The following is a 17,559-nucleotide window of genomic DNA, read 5'->3' on the forward strand; positions in this document are numbered from 1 at the left end:
ATCATCATCCATCCTCATCACAGAAGAGCTTGGATACCCATCTCCATGCCAACTGCAGTGGATACCATTTAAACAATAGGCAATATTCTAAATTCTGTGTTTTAACAGCGTTGAGTCAGACTGCACATGAATATATAAACTCAACCACTGCTTATGTGACTGGCATGCAAAGTTTGTCTGTATGTCTGTAGTTTGAAAAGTGCATGTCAATGCCCCCTCACATGTTCACATATATTTATATACTAATATACTAGTATGGATACAGTACAATGTATGTGTTATATATGAAATGGTTACTTTCTTACCATATAGGCTCTCAAAACAATAACAGTCTATACAAATACATGTTCATGTATACATATCATATAATATTGCCAAATAAGCTTATTTCTGTACTACTACCAATTCACAAAGAAAAAAAAGAAAGAAAGAAAGAAAAAAAATAAACAATGAAATTTGACTAGTTAAGATAAGATATCCCATTACTTGGGGGGACAAACAATCATTGGGAGCTCTGAACACCCTCTCCCACCCCCCATCCCCCACAAACAAAAAGAATAATAATAATAATAATAACATGAACATACAATGCTTAGGTCTGTACAGCAATAATATACAAGAAAGCTATCACAATTCATTTATAGCCGAAACTGACAGGCTAAAAGGCATGGAAAGTTACGTAACATATTAAGTCTACAGAGTCCATATATGTAACCATAATGTGTGAAATAGTGTTTGAGTATACAAAATGCACATAACATGTGATGTGAACAAAAAAAAAGAAAGGGAATTGATTAAAACTGAAACTCAAAATGCTATGGACTGCAACGACCCACATGATCAGAGCTTCATAAAAGCCCCCACTTGTTCTCGACTGGCCGAGCAAATTGGCCACATTAGAAGATGGCAAGACTCACACTCCATTAACATGTCACAAGAGAAATAATAAAATGCTGGGCAATTTCAACTGCTGATCATAATCCCTTGCCTTTGGAAGCCTAATTTTTACCTTAATACTTATACATGAAATGAGAGAAGTCTTATGCTGTATGTTTTTAGCATGAAGATACTCATGACAACATGACTGACTTTTAAGCAAAATACTAAAACATACAGTATTACGGATGATGTATTCAAAAAAAGAATTTTTAAAATATGCTGCGAAGAGGGGCAATTGATATTATGTACATATATGCTCGAGACCGAATAAAAAAAATTGTGTTGGAGCAGAAGTTAAAGAATCAAAACACATGTATCTTTAATAAAAAAATAACTAGTCATGAAAGTGCTGAAAACAATTGCTTGCAATGGTATTTTAACTGAAAAACAGCAACCACAACCAAAATAGCTGTCTTGAAAATTGCTCTTTTTTTTTTTTTTTTAAAAGTAAAAGTGGTCTCATCAAGTTAATTCCATGGAGAAATGATTGGTTAACATAAATGACTTTAAATTGTGTCAAGAATAGCGCATGTGCAAAAACGCTGGAGGACTATTACAACAACGACAACACATAGATGAGCCTACAAGGACAATGCTGGTTCTTGTCACTGGTACAGCCATACATCACAGCTCCTGGTCCTATGGGTTATTAGAGAAAGCTGCACGAGTACATTGAGTTGGTCCTATAAGTGTAGGGTGAATTATTCAGGGCTGAAGAGCTAGTGCTTGCTCACAGGTGGAGCCTACAGGACGACTCCACACACACACACACACACACTGGATACACACAGGGATCTGGTCTAAGGACTCCCAATACAAACTGGACACCTTTTGCGGATTTTGGTTTTCACCAAAAGACCTGGAGAAAAGTCCCAGCCAATGAACAGCAGAATCATAATGACTAGTAGTAGTACAGCAAAAAAGAAGTAATGTTCATCCTGTTCACTGCTCTGGTCACAGGAATCATCTAGACTCAGTCAGAGAAGCCAGACAACCTTGCACAGAGGCCAGCACTGATCCTATCCTTGAAGAGACATTTGAGTGCAAGAAGGCCTCTAGACACGAACATCGCACTTCCTGAAAGAGCCACTGGACATGGTTCAGGTAAATATACCTCTGGACAAGTCTTTCCAGTTCTTCAGAGACCTTCTTTTCACCAGTGTCAGATCCCACTACTCCCACCAAATCTGTGTAAATCTTACTAAATCTGCACCAAATCCCACTACTGACACCAAATCTGCGCCAAATACCACTGCAGCCACCAAATCTGCACCAAATACCACCGCAGCCACCACAGCCTGCACCATTTTGTCAACTTAAGTCCAAATCATCACTGGCGACTTGACGTGTGTGACGTGTAAGAGATAATCTGTTGAGCTATAAACGCCACTAACACGGCAAAAAGCACAAAGCCAAAGAGGATGATCATGGCCCACTGTTGGTCCGTCAGTTGCTTTGGTTCCGAGATTTTGGTCTCCACCGTCTTGGTTATGAGGGTTCTTTGAGGCGCTGGACTCAGCGTGTTGAACACAGTGCCTGGGCTGAATGCCCCTGTGATGTCCCCACTCCTACTGGTACTCTGTCGGACTGCACAGACGCGCGCTTGGTACTCTGTGCGGGGCGATAGGTTAGTTAACCTGTAACTTGTGTTTGGACCTCGATACACCTGATTAAAATACAATGTAACATATAAATTAGTAAAAGTCATTAATTTTTATGTCTGGCCTGCACCAATGATATCAGGAAACACTAATGAATCACAGGATTTACTGGTCCTCAAATTATTTCCTATGTGAATCCTTAATATCTAGACATTATTCATTTTCAAACTCAAGTCTTCTTAATATTCAGCACAGAGATACAAGGAATATGAAAGACTTAAGGTGGGGGACAATATCCCTGTTCTGGGTAATTTTCAGATATTAATTGTAACATCAAGTAAGTACTTGGTTCAATCACCAATGAGGAGATGGAGCAAAAATTCTGTACAAAAGTTCTTTAAAAGACACATGTATATGGAACCAAAGTCAGCCATGAATCCATATGGTATATCGCAGATTTTATTATTTATTTGAAAGGCAGCTGGGAAAGCACTCAAGAATATTTCATTTGTATGATGGCTATCTGGCTGTACTTTGATCTGAAGCCCAGACACTAACCTCTTTGTACTCCACCTCCTTGGCTGCCAGAGCCTGTATCTGGAGGAGGTAGTGGATACAGTCAGAGCCTATTGGTTTGATACCCGTCCATTCCAGCACGCAGTGTGAAAGGCCTGTCTCAGACACCCGGGGAGCTGAAACAAGAACAGTTACCTTTCAGTCACATGTAGAAAATTTATGCATCGAAACAGACATTCGTACACCAGCCGTTAATCAAAAAGGACGTTTCAGGTGAATAATCGCAACGTCAATTCCCAAAATGATGTTTAACACAAAAAAAACTAAGAAAGTACATAAATTACAAAACTGGGATGGAATCGTGTAATCGTTTGATGATACTGGAAAGATACCAAGATTGTTCTGGATGAATTATCCATGAACTTTCCCACCAGTGATGTACAGAAATGCACACCACACTAACGCGAGACAAATAGTCCTCAATGGATATTAGACAGGGCAAACAAGCCTCACTGGCCACTTACTGTCACCACAGCCAATAAACAGTGCGGGCAGGGCAATGCACAGAGTCCCTGTCCAAGGCCCACAAACAGTGAGGGCAGGGCAATGCACGGAGTCCCTGTCCAAGGCCCACAAACAGTGCAGGCAGGGCAATGCACGGAGTCCCTGTCCAAGGCCCACAAACAGTGCGGGCAGGGCAATGCACGAGTCAATGTCCAAGGACCACAAACAGTGTGGGCAGGGCAATGCACAGAGTCCCTGTCCAAGGCCCACAAACAGTGCGGGCAGGGCAATGCACAGAGTCCCTGTCCAAGGCCCACAAACAGTGCGAGCAGGGCAATGCACGAGTCCCTGTCCAAGGCCCACAAACAGTGAGGGCAGGGCAATGCACAGAGTCCCTGTCCAAGGCCCACAAACAGTGCAGGCAGGGCAATGCACGGAGTCCCTGTCCAAGGCCCACAAACAGTGCGGGCAGGGCAATGCCCGAGTCCCTGTCCAAGGCCCACAAACAGTGCGGGCAGGGCAATGCACAGAGTCCCTGTCCAAGGCCCACAAACAGTGAGGGAAGGGCAATGCACAGAGTCCCTGTCCAAGGCCCACAAACAGTGAGGGCAGGGCAATGCACAGAGTCCCTGTCCAAGGCCCTGTGCTTCATGGGTCCTGGCAATTGAGAGATAACATACACCAGTGATCACAAACCTTTAAGTGCAGGCGGCGGAGCCTTTGTTGTGGTGAAGGTGAACGTATCGGAATAAGGTCCGTCCCCAGCATCATTACTGGCAAATATTCTGAACTCATAGCTTGTCAGCTCCGACAGTTTGTTGACCTTGTGCGTGTGGGCAGGGCCAGTGTGGATAGCTACAAAACTGATGAGGAAAAACAAAAATTCCAGCATTACAAGCACTACTAATTTTGTTTCAATGTTCTATGTTGATTGTGTTGATTTGCCAGTGAGCTAATTTTGGATTCAGGTTAAATGTTTGCTGTTTTTTTTCTTTTTTTAGTTTTTTTAGAATATTAGCATAATCTAGGCGTCAGAACACTCCTATACTAGCCTTCAGGAAAAAATGGATTGATGCTCAATTCCACAAAAAATTTTAACTTAATATATGATTGCAGTGAAGTTTGTTTAATCAAGGAAACCAGAATTGAGAGCTGTTCTCCACCAGGCAGTGGCAGCTCTCAGGGTTAACTTGGAACTTGGAAAAGAACAGACAGGGGCAAACCCACGACAATCCATAGGTTCCTGGCAGATCTTTCCACGTTCAACTGGAAATGAAACCAGCATGAGCTGTATTTGAACTCACAGCGACTGACTCCAAGATCATTTTGTTGCACTAGCTGGTTAGCCATCAGGTCACGGAGGCCCAAGAAACTTTTGACCAACTGGCCTCAGGCCTTACCTTCCATCTTCCTTCTCCATCTCGAGCGTGTACTTGACCATATCCTGGTTACGGCCATCTCCCCACCGTAGCTTGAGACTGTTGGGCAGGGTGCTGATACATTCTAGTCGCGGGGGGTTAGGTGGAAGAGCACGTGTCGTTACTTTGATTGGGGCGCTAAATGCACCAACCCCAATGTCGTTCACAGCCTGGATGCGAATTCTGTAATGTTAAAAAAAATTCATAGTTTTTTTGGCATCAGTGCATTGAGAAAGACAAAGATGTATGAAACATGGTGGTGCATGTATGTGTGTACAGAATTCAACAAGTAGGGAAGTTCTTCCTCCAATGAGGCAAGACGGAAATTTGGAGGTATCAGTATGTTTCTTAAAAATCTTGTTATTTAAAATTAAGATTATTCTTCTACCTCTTCCAAAGAGTTTTATGTATGTTGTAATTCTTTGCCTGTGTATTATTTATATTGCAATATCTTTATCAACAACACAACAGTATTTGTAACTTGGGGATGCAATTTCTAGGTACAGTACAGATTCAAGAGATGACAAATGATGAAAACAGGCCAAGACAATTTCCAGTTTTGAACCGGTCACCTCAGAATCAGGTTGATTCAGCACAATAAGGCACGTCATAGCCAGAATCAGACCCATCCTGAACCTGGCCCTGAATTTTTCCAGCCTGTGGTCTATACTTACTTGTATGTGGTTTCTGGTGACAATCCCTCCAGTGTGTGCTCAGTAATGCTGCTCACCACTGTCAGATTTTTCTCACCAACGTCTATATTATACGCAATTATTTCACTGCCGTTACAGTTGGGCTCCTTCCACGTCAGCGCTATGGTGGTGGCCGCAGCCGAGTATCGGATAGAGACGACGGGGGCAGGGCTGGATGAGGGCGTCACACATGTTACAGGGGAGCTGAAGGGACCACTGCCAGCACTGTTGATAGCCTGGATGAAACAAATAGGGAGGCAAACATTTTGAAAAATGGGTCAAATTCACCACTTACCATTTTGCATCAGTTAAATGCATAAGGTGTTCAAGGATGTTTTCCACATACAGTACTTAATTTATTAGCAACAAAGTTAATCAAAAAATTGTAAATGCGAATGTAATTGTAAAAATACACCCTGTAAATGTGTGTTTAAGATTTTCCACAGGCTGTCAAATAAGTAGGTAAAGAGACGCATGTGTGTACTTCATGTTTCCAAAAAGCATTTTTGTCTGCTTCCTGTTTCATTTATTTAGTTGGTGTTTTACGCCGTACTCAAGATTGGTGTTTTAAGCTGCACACATACGCAATAATGTTTCACTGGTATGTCAGGTATATGACGGACAAAACTGCACGGGACTAGAATACTGTAATTCTTCTATCTTTTCACATGTTTGCAAGGTGTTTATTCAAGCATATTCTGAAGACATTACTCTGTGTAGACTGATAAAATTATACTTTTTGTGAAGCCTGAAAACTGGCCAATCCAACCAATGTAGTCTTGTCTCCAAAATCAATTTAAAAATGTTCATATGTAGCACTGAAAGTTACTCTTTCATATGCGAAAAGGTTAAGGAATTCGGGCACACCCTTTGCAACAAAATTGCAGCTCAACAGATTTGAAATCATGCTGTCACATGTTTCTCTTACCTGAACTCTGAAACTGTACTGTGAAGCTGGAATTAACCCTCTAACCTCATAGGACTGACTGCTTCCCAAGTACAACTGAAAAATACATCACATGTAAAATTATCAGCAAAATTACGGGATTATGTACTGTAATTGCAGACACCCATTATAGCATGTACAAGTAAGTCAAAACAAGACCAAAAACACTAAATTAATATCTTAAATACTAAAGAAAACAAACACTAAATATCAATCAAAGAAGCCTTCTTTAGCTTTTATCACTTTTTGTCAAGAATTTTGGTCACAGGACTGGCTCAGGATTCAAAACTGAACAAGACCAACTAATTCCTTTATGGTGATAAAGGATTGTAATGACTTATTGAAGTCACCAATTTTTAATCTTTTTTCTACAATTACCATCGAGGGGGAGGGGGGGGAGTGCCTAGTGCAGCACAATGACCTATGAGTCTCCTACTAAAATAACTGCTGTGAGTTCAAGTCCAGCTTATACTGGCTTCCTCTCCGGTCATACATGGGAAATCTGACAGCAACCTGTGTATGGTTGTGGGTTGCCCTGAGCCAAGTTTCTTCCCACCATAATACTTGGTCGTCGTGATATAAGAGAAATATCCTGGAGTACAGTATAAAACACATAAATAATATTACCTTCAATTCTGTGCTTATTTTATTACATTCAGTAAATTTCCATCGGCCTTACATAAGTAACTACACATATTTTCAGTTAAATACTCAGTATCTCTCACCTGTATATAGTCAAAGTCTGCCCGCTGTAGCCACTCCAGTTTGTACTCTGAGATCGTAGCACCATTGTTCACCGGCTCCTCCCAGCTGATTATTGCACTGTGAGGGGACTTGCAGGTGACCACCGGGGCTTTGGGGGCGTCGGGCACCCCAGCGCCACTCACCACCTCCAAGGGGTCTGACCAAGGCCCAGCCTGACAAACCAAGGGAGGCAACTCTCAATTGTCATTTCAACATACAGCACCATAACTTCTTCAGAAATTAGATTTGGAAAAGTAGATTTTTGGCATAAATTATTTCTTTGGAAATAGCATTTTCAATGTTATGATGTCATGAGGTAGAAGGATTTACGAGTTAAGAAAAGTGTCACGACGACGTTTCATGGATGATAAAAGTTAAACCCCAATAAACTGAATACCACAGCAGTGCAAATAAATGGTTTTTTTTTTTTTCATACATTCGCCACACAAGAATCAACCACACCTAAGTCGCAGACCTTACCTGGATTACTTCTTGATTTTTTTAGCATAACATTTCAGTTCAGGTCCTACCCCCTTTTCTCATTTACCTGGACAAGAAGTTTGCAATCTGCTTAATATCTATGATTTTATTCTTCCGAAACTTCTATCCACTACTTAAAGACGTCAGCCAAGCTTACCCCAGCCTTGTTGTGGGCACGGACTTGGAAGAGATAGGGTCTGCCTGGAGACAGTCCCGCCACGATACAGTCTAAATCACGCCCCCTGTACACCTCCCGACTCGTGTTGTCCGGGAAACTCATCTGCGCAGTGAAATCCGTCACTTGCGCTCCACCATCCTTCTCAGGATAATCTACAACACACAAAGTTTTTCGCTTACTTGTAATGACAAATATGCTTTTATTTTATTTACGTTGTTGTTGTTTTTGGGGATTGTGTTGTCTTGATTGCGGGGTTTATTCCTGCAATACTCATCCATCAACACAAATCAGCCTTTTTATTTTTGTATAATTTTGTGACAGGTATCACAAAATGTGCGTTACATTCAAATCTATTTCGCAACAACATCAAAAAACTAGTCTTCTCAGCTCCTGTCCAATAAAATGCAAATAAATCAAACGATCAAATTTTGATTGATACCGATTAAATGCTGTACCTTGGAATATTTTCTTAAAACAGTGGTTATCATGGGTAGCCAAAACCTGAGTGCCTAGATAAAACCACTCGCCTTTGGCAAGTTATTGACAAGCTTTGTTTGAATTCTGGACTTTATTACTGGACAAAAACCTGCTACATAAAGCCACTTACTCCATCTTAAATGTAATGATGATGCCTTAGGTTTGCCCTGTAGTTTGGGAGGTTGACACTGTCCTGGGGCAACAGCCTGTGTGGTTACAGTACAGCACTCGGAATACTAAAACACAGAAAATACAAACAGGCTATCCATAATACTGTACGGCACCTCTAATACTGAAACACAGAAAATACAAATAGGCTATCCATAATACTGTACGGCACCTCTAATACTGAAACACAGAAAATACAAATAGGCTATCCATAATACTGTACGGCACCTCTAATACTGAAACACAGAAAATACAAATAGGCTATACATAATACATAATGCGAGCTCAAATGCTGACAGGTCCAATAACCAGAGAAGAGAATGATTTTCATCAACAATGAGCTGAAATTTTCTCTACTTGCTGATCCCCATAAGTAAAATGAGTAGTTTTAACCATTTTGGTCAAAGATTAGATATACATGAACTTTGAAATCATGTTTTTCCATAGAGAAAAAAAAAAACACTGCAATAGCCTGAAAATCCAAGATAGCTGCTAGGGGGGGTGCAACTATATGTATACAACTGCATTTGTTGTTAAGTAATTAAAAATAACAGAAACGTTTCTTAGACGTGTGATTAAAACTTTGTTAATAATTGTATATCTTGATATGGTTGAAGAGGGGAGTTTTCGAGATCAACCTCCGTCAGCAAAGATACCAAGAGTCCCACTGATAATGGAGTATTGCTCCTTTGTCAGTATAGGTAAACATTTTTTCACAGATGTCCATGTTTGAGTATTTATTCATTTATGTGATTGGTGTTTTACGCCGTACTCAAGAATATTTCACTTATGCAACGGCGGCCAGCACTGTCTTTAAGGAAAACCCATGGCCATCCGCATGTTGCTGGCAGACCGTCCCATGTACCAGCTGTCCATGTTATAGTAAATGTGACAAGTTGCCTAACACTGGTCGAACATGGTACAGTACGATTTTTTTTTTTTAGTTCTCTCCACTCCAATAGTCGATACTGACATCACTAACTCCAATACTCGATATCACTAACTCCACCAGCACTATTCACTCTATACTTCTCCCTATTCCAATACTCGAGACTCACATCACTAAACTATAGTTCTCTCTACTCCAATAGTTGATACTCACATCACTAATTCCAATACTCGATACTCACATCATTAACTCCACCAGCGCTATTCACTCTTTATTTCTCGATACTCACATCACTAAACTATAGTTCTCTCTACTCCAATAGTCGATACTCACATCACTAATTCCAATACTCGATACTCACATCATTAACTCCACCAGCGCTATTCACTCTATATTTCTCGATACTCACATCACTAAACTATATTTCTCTCTACTCCAATAGTCGATACTCACATCACTAACTCCACCAGCACTATTCACTCTATATTTCTCTCTACTCCAATAGTCGATACTCACTTCACTAACTCCACCAGCACTATTCACTCTATATTTCTCCCTACTCCAATAGTCGATACTCACATCACTAACTCCAATACTCGATACTCACATCACTAACTCCACCAGCACTATTCACTCTATACTTCCCCCTACTCCAATACTTGATACTCACATAACTAAACTATAGTTCTCTCTACTCCAATAGTCGATACTCACATCACTAATTCCAATACTCGATACTCACATCACTAACTCCACCAGCACTATTCACTCTATACTTCTCCCTACTCCAATACTCCATACTCACATCACTAAACTATAGTTCTCTCTACTCCAATAGTCGATACTCACATCACTAATTCCAATACTCGATACTCACATCATTAACTCCACCAGCACTATTCACTCTATACTTCTCTCTACTCCAATAGTCGATACTCACATCACTAACTCCACCAGCACTATTCACTCTATATTTCTCTCTACTCCAATAGTCGATACTCACATCACTAACTCCACCAGCACTATTCACTCTATACTTCTCCCTACTTAAATACTCAATACTCACATCACTAAACTATATTTCTCTCTACTCCAATACTCGATACTCACGTCACTAACTCCACCAGCACTGCGACATTTGGCTCGTACACGGTAGGAATGTCCTGGCGTTAGGCGCTCACACACATACTCCCTGTCAGGGCCGTTGTACACTATATCGTAGCCTGCAGGAGAGATAACCACATACATGTAACTGATTGGTGGAAGTTGTACACTTGGGACGGCCATACTGCTTTGATTGCACAACTTACAATGCATGTACTGAATTGTGATGGGTAGATTGTATTACAGACAGAACACTTTATAAGACTTCACTAAGAGAAAAGTAGATTTCTAAAAGTAATAGCATAAATTAAGTATAGAACTGTACATCTCATTATTGCTCAAATACACAAACAAGGTTCCAACAGAAAAACAAATCCAAAATCTAGACTAAACTCATGGATGTCCAAAATACAAAGGAAAAAAAAACCCTAGAATGTATTCTTACCCCCACCGTCATCCATTTCAACGGTATATGATGTTACCTCTGATCCACCGTCGTCTTTTGGAGGATCTGGATGAAAAGACGAGTCATGATTAAGTTTCACCATTCTGCAACCATTCAACCACTCAAACTACACATCACTAAATCTTCAGAAATTTCTTAACATTTACTACCTTTTCATGCAGTAGTATCCTCTATATTTTGACATCTTCGACTATTACTGCCTTAAAAACATTAACGCCAAAATGTATAAAATTTTGAACTGAGATGATATGTAATGATATTCGTCTTACCCCAGGTAACCCTAAAAGATTGAGCATAAACTTTGCCCTTTGACTGTGGTTTGACTGGAGGCCCAGGTCTGTCTGGTAATGTTTTATAGCAGACGACATCGCTCCATTTACCCTGCCCTTCCTCGTTCCTCGCAGCTAACTGCAACACAAAACATTCCAAAGGTTTCTCTTTATTTACGTCATTAAATACCAGCACAAATTTCCATTAGATTTGATAAACATTGTATTCCAAAACAAGAGCTAGTCAATCATTATAGCAACCTTTTACTGCATAATTCTGTACAATTACGGTCGTTGGCAAAGTTCTGATTCGCTTGTTCAACAGTGCAAAATTAATTAACAACACTGACACACTTTCTCCTAACTTCTATTGTGTTTAATACAAAACTGGGACAAGAAATCATATTTTATTATAATGCATAATTCTGTACAATTACGGTCGTAAGCAAAGTTCTGATTCTCTTGTTCAACAGTGCAAAATTAATTAACAACACTGACACACTTTCTTCTAACTTCTATTGTGTTTAATACAAAACTGGGACAAGAAATCATGTTTCATTATAATGCGTAATTCTGTACAATTACAGTTGTAAGCAAAGGTTTGATTCGCTTGTTCAACAGTGGAAAATTAAATCACAACACTTACATACTTTCGCCTAACTTGTAATGTGTTTAACACAAAACTGGGACAAGAAATCATGTTTTAGTATAATGCATAATTCTGTACAATTACGGTCGTAAGCAAAGTTCTGATTCTCTTGTTCAACAGTGGAAAATTAATTAACAACACTTACATACTTTCGCCTAACTTGTAATGTGTTTAATACAAAACTGAGACAAGAAATCATGTTTTATTATAATGCATAATTCTGTACAATTACGGTAACCAAAGTTCTGATTCACTTGTTCAACAGTGGAAAATTAATTAACGACACTGACACACTTTCTCCTAACTTGTAATGTGTTTAATACAAAACTGAGACAAGAAATCATGTTTTATTACAATGTTTCATTATGAAGAATATAAATTCAATCCAATGGAAACTGAATGGAAAGGATAAACTAAAGGAAGTAATACAAATTTAATAATAGTGCAGAAAAGTACTGCAAAGTTGAACATGACCAATACTGCTGGATAAGAACCAAAAGCAAAATAAGAAAAATTTGATTTATCTGACTTGTGTTTAATGTTATAGTGGAAGAGTGGAATTTCATTTATATGACAGCTGCCAACAGTAAGGTCGGAGGAAACTATGCAGAGCCAACCCAAAGGTTGCCAGCTGGCCTTCTCATGTAGAGCTGGAGAGGAAGTCGTCATGAGCTGAGCTTGAACTGACAGTGACCACATTGGTGAGAGGTTCCTGGACCATCGTGCCACGCTGGCACACTAACCACCCTTAGCCACCTCAGCCTCACCTGAGCAAAAGGTCAAGAAAAAGGAATACTTACTTTAAACCTGTACTCTGAGTTCCGTCGTAATGTTTTCACAATATGTGACAGATTTGGGCCATTGTACACTGTGATAAAGCCATGACCCTGAAACAGAGAAAAGAACGTGACATGAGGAGTAGTTCACAGAAGGTAAAATCTAGATTTCAATTTGTAATGAGGGATGAATGCTCCAATCTGACCGACACAGACAGTGGCATGGATCTCTTATAGACATTATTTAATTTACTTCTTTCATAAATTGGGGTCTAACACCATACTCAAGAATATTTCACTCATACGTATACAATGGTAACATTTACTGGTAGGTGGAACCAAGATTCAGGGGAGACAACTGTTGTTCTTCGAGTAACTCACAAAACATTATGACGTAAAAAAAAAAAAAAGAAAAGATCATACCAAATGTACGTATGCATCAATATAGTATACCACATAAAGCTTAAAAAGCGCACCCTTTCATTTTGTGATGTTGCACTGCGGAATTATCAAAGCCCAAATTAACCAAAAATGTGCACCTTAACAAAGCTGAAATCACCATCCTGTTGACATATCAAGAGTGAGTGAGTGAGTGTTTGGGGGTTAACGCTGTACTTAACAATTTTTCAGTCTTAAGACGACAAAGGAGTCGTCAGAGTGCATGTAATGCATACCCTTGTTGCAGGAGAGATTTCCACCACTCTTTTATCTAGTGCTGTTTCACTGAAATGATTTGCCAAAGGCAAGTAGGCCGGCCGCCCGAGCCATTATACTGATACGGGTTAACCAGTTGTTGCATTATCCCCTTCATGCTGAAAGCCAAGCGAGGAAGTTACAACTTCCTCTTTTAAAGTCTTAGGTGGAAGCGTGCCAACACGCAGACACCATTTGACTTTTCAGCCTTAAGATTGTGAGGAACAAGTGAACATCAGATTTCTGCTGTCTCTAACAAGGTGTACCCAATGGCCTGGTAAGAATTTCAAGCAAGTCAGAAAAAAAGTCAATGGTGCCATTCAGGTACGTTTCCATATTTCTTTCGAAAATAACTAAGGATATACATTTGTAAGTTAGAGAAAACAAAAAAGAGGATACAAAAATCAGATGAAAGAGGACAAAAACTTATTTTCAACTATGGTCTTCACTACTTTTTCCTTTTTTCTTTCAGGAAAAAGTGGTATTTGAAAATATTTTTGGATAGTGGCTTTTGGGGACCACATCTTGGTGTATACCCACTGACTTTCTGCACTCTTTCATGTGGAATTTAAGTCATTTTTATATTTTCTCCACAACGCTGCAGCTGGACCAGAATCCAAGCAAGTAAATAGTCTTGGTAAATGGTTGACAGACAGCAAAGCATTCCTACAACGCAGACTTACCGTGCACTCATCCTCCATGTGCAAAGTGAAGTCATCATCATTGGGACGCTTGATCCACGATATCGTCAGGGCGTTGACGAACGCCTCAGACAACATGGGTGGGTCGGGCTGTGAAGGGACACTCCCACTTGTGTAGAACGATGACGTCTCGCTGTAACCACTGCAACAACAACAACAATCAATTCATTCTTTTAATTCAGTGATGCACAAGTATTTCTAGTTTCATGTACCAACTTAGTCTCAAATTTTTCACTAGAACTTATGGTAAGCCTAATGACATGTTATAGTTCTAGTCAGAAGTCGGTCCATTCAGAATGACCAAGTTCCCTTGTTCATGACGTGTGATGTGAGCAGTTGATACAAATGGAGTGAGCGAGAGAGTGCTTGGGGTTTAACGTCACAATTTTTCAGTCATATGATGACGGAAGAATCCTTAGAATGCATGTAATGTGCCTACTTGCTTCAGGATGGATTTACACCACTCTTTTATCTAGTGCTGCTTCACTGAGATGCCTTACCGAAGGCCAGTAAGCCGCCCCGCCCAAGCCATTATACTGATACAGGTCAACCAGTTGTTGCACTATCCCCTTCATGCTGAAAGCCAAGCGAGGAAGTTACAACTTCCTCTTTTAAAGTCTTAGGTAGAAGCGTGACTGGAGACGAGTCGAATTATAAGGCAAAAAGACTGAGCTAAAAGTGCTTGAATGAAGATGAATTGAGAGTGCTGTAAGTTAGGGTCAGAAAATTCAAAGCCTGAAGTGTTCATACTTCAGCCTATGTTCAATGCGATCTAATAAATAAAAAATGTAAAAAAAAAAAAAAAAAAAACAGTATCAAAAACAGAGAGCATCAGGCACAAAAAGAATTTCTGTAGATGTTGGCTTTGGGAAAACACACTAGTGTCTCATTAAACATTTTTGCTGCTAAAAAAGCTAAACGAAACCATTCAGGGGCAGTATCTCTGCACAACTGACCTTTTACCCATACTGTTAACAGCAGCTAGCCTAAATAAATATCTTGTTGATGCCTGGAGTTTGCTGAGTCGGAACTGTCGGCTGAGCCCTTCATAAACTTCCACAAAGTGACCCTCCCCCTGGCCCTGGGGAAAAGACAAAAGACAAGAGGTCAGATTTTACACAACTGATTCCATCAATCTGAGGGAACTTTCCCAAGGAAAATCAAAACTTATTTACATACTATATCGTGCTTATGTTTAATATGTAAAAACCCACTTTCAAACCCACATGAAGACCTTAAAATGATATTTCTGAAGTCAACATTTTAAGTTTTTCCAATAAGAAATTAATCTATCTTTGTAAAAGCTCTTAGGTGGCCCTGTAAGGAGGATGAATCAATGAAAATCAAACAAAAAATGCGTCAGTTGAAAAATGCTAAACTTAAGGTGAAATACAGTATTAATCTGCTCACTGTATAATATAGTATTTTACAATTTTTCACATACTGGCCTCCACTTTCGGATATTTACTCACCTGATCACATTCCAATGTATACGTCTGTATTCTAGCTCCATTTTCTGCAGTAGACTGGAAAATTGATCAAGCATGAATTAAACATCTAGAGACTTTATGTACTCACAAGGTTAGAGAAGCCAGTACATGAACTTTAGTGCCAAGTTAAACACAATGTTGTGCATGTATTATTTTCACTTTTTCATTCTTTTTTATTTTTTAATTTGTAGCTACATCCTAGAAATTGAGTGGTCATATCGTGAAAATTTAGAATACTAGTTAATTCAGAGAATTTATATCTGACGCTATACACGAAAAATTTTAGTCCTAAAATTGCAGTTTCAGAGGCAAATAAACTGTTGAAAATATTCCTTTTTATGCTGAAAGTAACACTTTTCCAGAAGAATAAAATCCTACATGTACCTTCGAAACAAATTTAAAAAAAACTTTTTAAGATCAAAATGACTCAGACATAACCTGCAACTTAGTCAAGTGAGAAATTTCTGGTCATTTAATGTAAACCAATTTTATTTATGGAGAAAACAGCTTCAATTCTGATCTGGACGTTCCATTTAATCGGCCAACATGAAGCTGCAATCAAGGTGATGACAGATGCATTGAACAAAGTCAAGACTGTAAATAAGTGCCTGGCATTTTTTGATTAACCCTTTAGAAAAATGTTTTCAATAATGTCGGCCAAGTACTGACATTTTGAAATCCTCAGGGGCAGCTAAGTGACTGCCTGGTAAGCTATTTTAAAATTGACCTCTTGGGAGTCCAGATGGACTAAACTTACATTCCATTTGAGGGTAATGGAGGTCTTGGTTTTCTGAGAGAGTCGTGGAGACTGTGGCGGGTCAGGTTCACAGCACAGGGTCTTGAAACTGACAGGGTCCGTGGGGCTGCCCCTTATGTCATCTAGCAACGTGCTCGCCCTGCGTAACAACAACAATCAATCACGTTCAGTCACAAATTAAAACATTTCTATCACAATGGATGTTGTCTAAGTATAGATAACTCAGTAATACACCAAACGCATATGGTCCAGGTCCACAACTAAGTATTGTTTCTCACTGCCTGTATGTTCAATTTACAGTAAATATTCAACTTCTTCAACCAAATAAAAAAGAACTTGTGGAATTTATGCCTTAATTATCATGAAAATCATCTGTTTGCATCAATAAAGATCTCTACACCCTGTACATGTAGTTCTATAAGAATGTTTCCAAATATTGACCAGTGGCACAGGCAGTTGAGAAAAGGCTGAAGAATTATGTCAATGTTTCAGCTGTCATTCCATCACGAAAGCTGAAGGCTTGAGACTAACAAATTCCGTATTAACAATTACTCTGGAGAGTAGATAACATTTTGGTTTTGTAACATTTTCGTAACGTAAGGTAGTGCACTTTTTATTCCAACAAAGGTTACAGGGCTGGAAAGTGGATGTGCTTTTTCATTTATATTTCCACGAAGGTCCAGAATTTTAAATAGCAAGAGTGAAATCCTGTGGCACCTTTAAATTTCATTTTCCATTCAGGAATATCTTGTTTACTTGCGTACTTGACAGCCTTTCTTCCAAGTATTTATTTTGTAGTCCAACAGGCCAAAATCCAGTTATAGTCATAATTTCTTAATTACCATATATACACTTTCTTCTTTAACTTTGCGGCTGACTACTTGATTGTGATGACCAAATAAATATTTTCTATTAATATTTTATATTTAAGAAATACATGTACGAATTAATCATGGGGAATGAGGTGTTTCATCATCTTGTTTTAATGTTCAAAATGTAACGGAATAATTAATCAAGCGTGCACTCACTTCAGGAAATATTCTGTTGCTGGCTTTAAGTCCTTTAGCGTTATTTCTGTTGCATCACCGCTGTAACAACAAAA

General features: G+C 39.3%; 1 protein-coding gene across 8 annotated transcripts in view; it reads right to left on the minus strand.

The window, feature by feature from the left end:
- Positions 1–520: 520 nt before the first annotated feature.
- The window catches only part of LOC135479489 (fibronectin type-III domain-containing protein 3a-like), a 142,584-nt gene continuing 125,545 nt past the window's right edge, over positions 521–17,559 (minus strand). For all 8 annotated transcript variants that reach the window (XM_064759345.1, XM_064759344.1, XM_064759342.1 and 5 more), the window contains 18 exons: positions 17,486–17,545; positions 16,458–16,596; positions 15,683–15,736; positions 15,167–15,291; positions 14,193–14,352; positions 12,841–12,927; positions 11,392–11,530; positions 11,102–11,167; positions 10,663–10,775; positions 8,626–8,731; positions 7,998–8,170; positions 7,342–7,533; positions 6,599–6,673; positions 5,653–5,906; positions 4,961–5,161; positions 4,257–4,423; positions 3,099–3,232; positions 521–2,605 (listed from right to left, as the gene is read on the minus strand). In XM_064759345.1, the coding sequence (XP_064615415.1) occupies positions 2,270–2,605; positions 3,099–3,232; positions 4,257–4,423; positions 4,961–5,161; positions 5,653–5,906; positions 6,599–6,673; positions 7,342–7,533; positions 7,998–8,170; positions 8,626–8,731; positions 10,663–10,775; positions 11,102–11,167; positions 11,392–11,530; positions 12,841–12,927; positions 14,193–14,352; positions 15,167–15,291; positions 15,683–15,736; positions 16,458–16,596; positions 17,486–17,545 (2,581 nt within the window). In that variant the 3' untranslated portion in view covers positions 521–2,269. The remainder of the gene's footprint in view (positions 2,606–3,098; positions 3,233–4,256; positions 4,424–4,960; positions 5,162–5,652; positions 5,907–6,598; positions 6,674–7,341; positions 7,534–7,997; positions 8,171–8,625; positions 8,732–10,662; positions 10,776–11,101; positions 11,168–11,391; positions 11,531–12,840; positions 12,928–14,192; positions 14,353–15,166; positions 15,292–15,682; positions 15,737–16,457; positions 16,597–17,485; positions 17,546–17,559) is intronic.

Source organism: Liolophura sinensis, chromosome 12, assembly GCF_032854445.1.
Source record: "Liolophura sinensis isolate JHLJ2023 chromosome 12, CUHK_Ljap_v2, whole genome shotgun sequence".
Classification (NCBI taxonomy): Eukaryota; Metazoa; Mollusca; class Polyplacophora; order Chitonida; family Chitonidae; genus Liolophura; species Liolophura sinensis.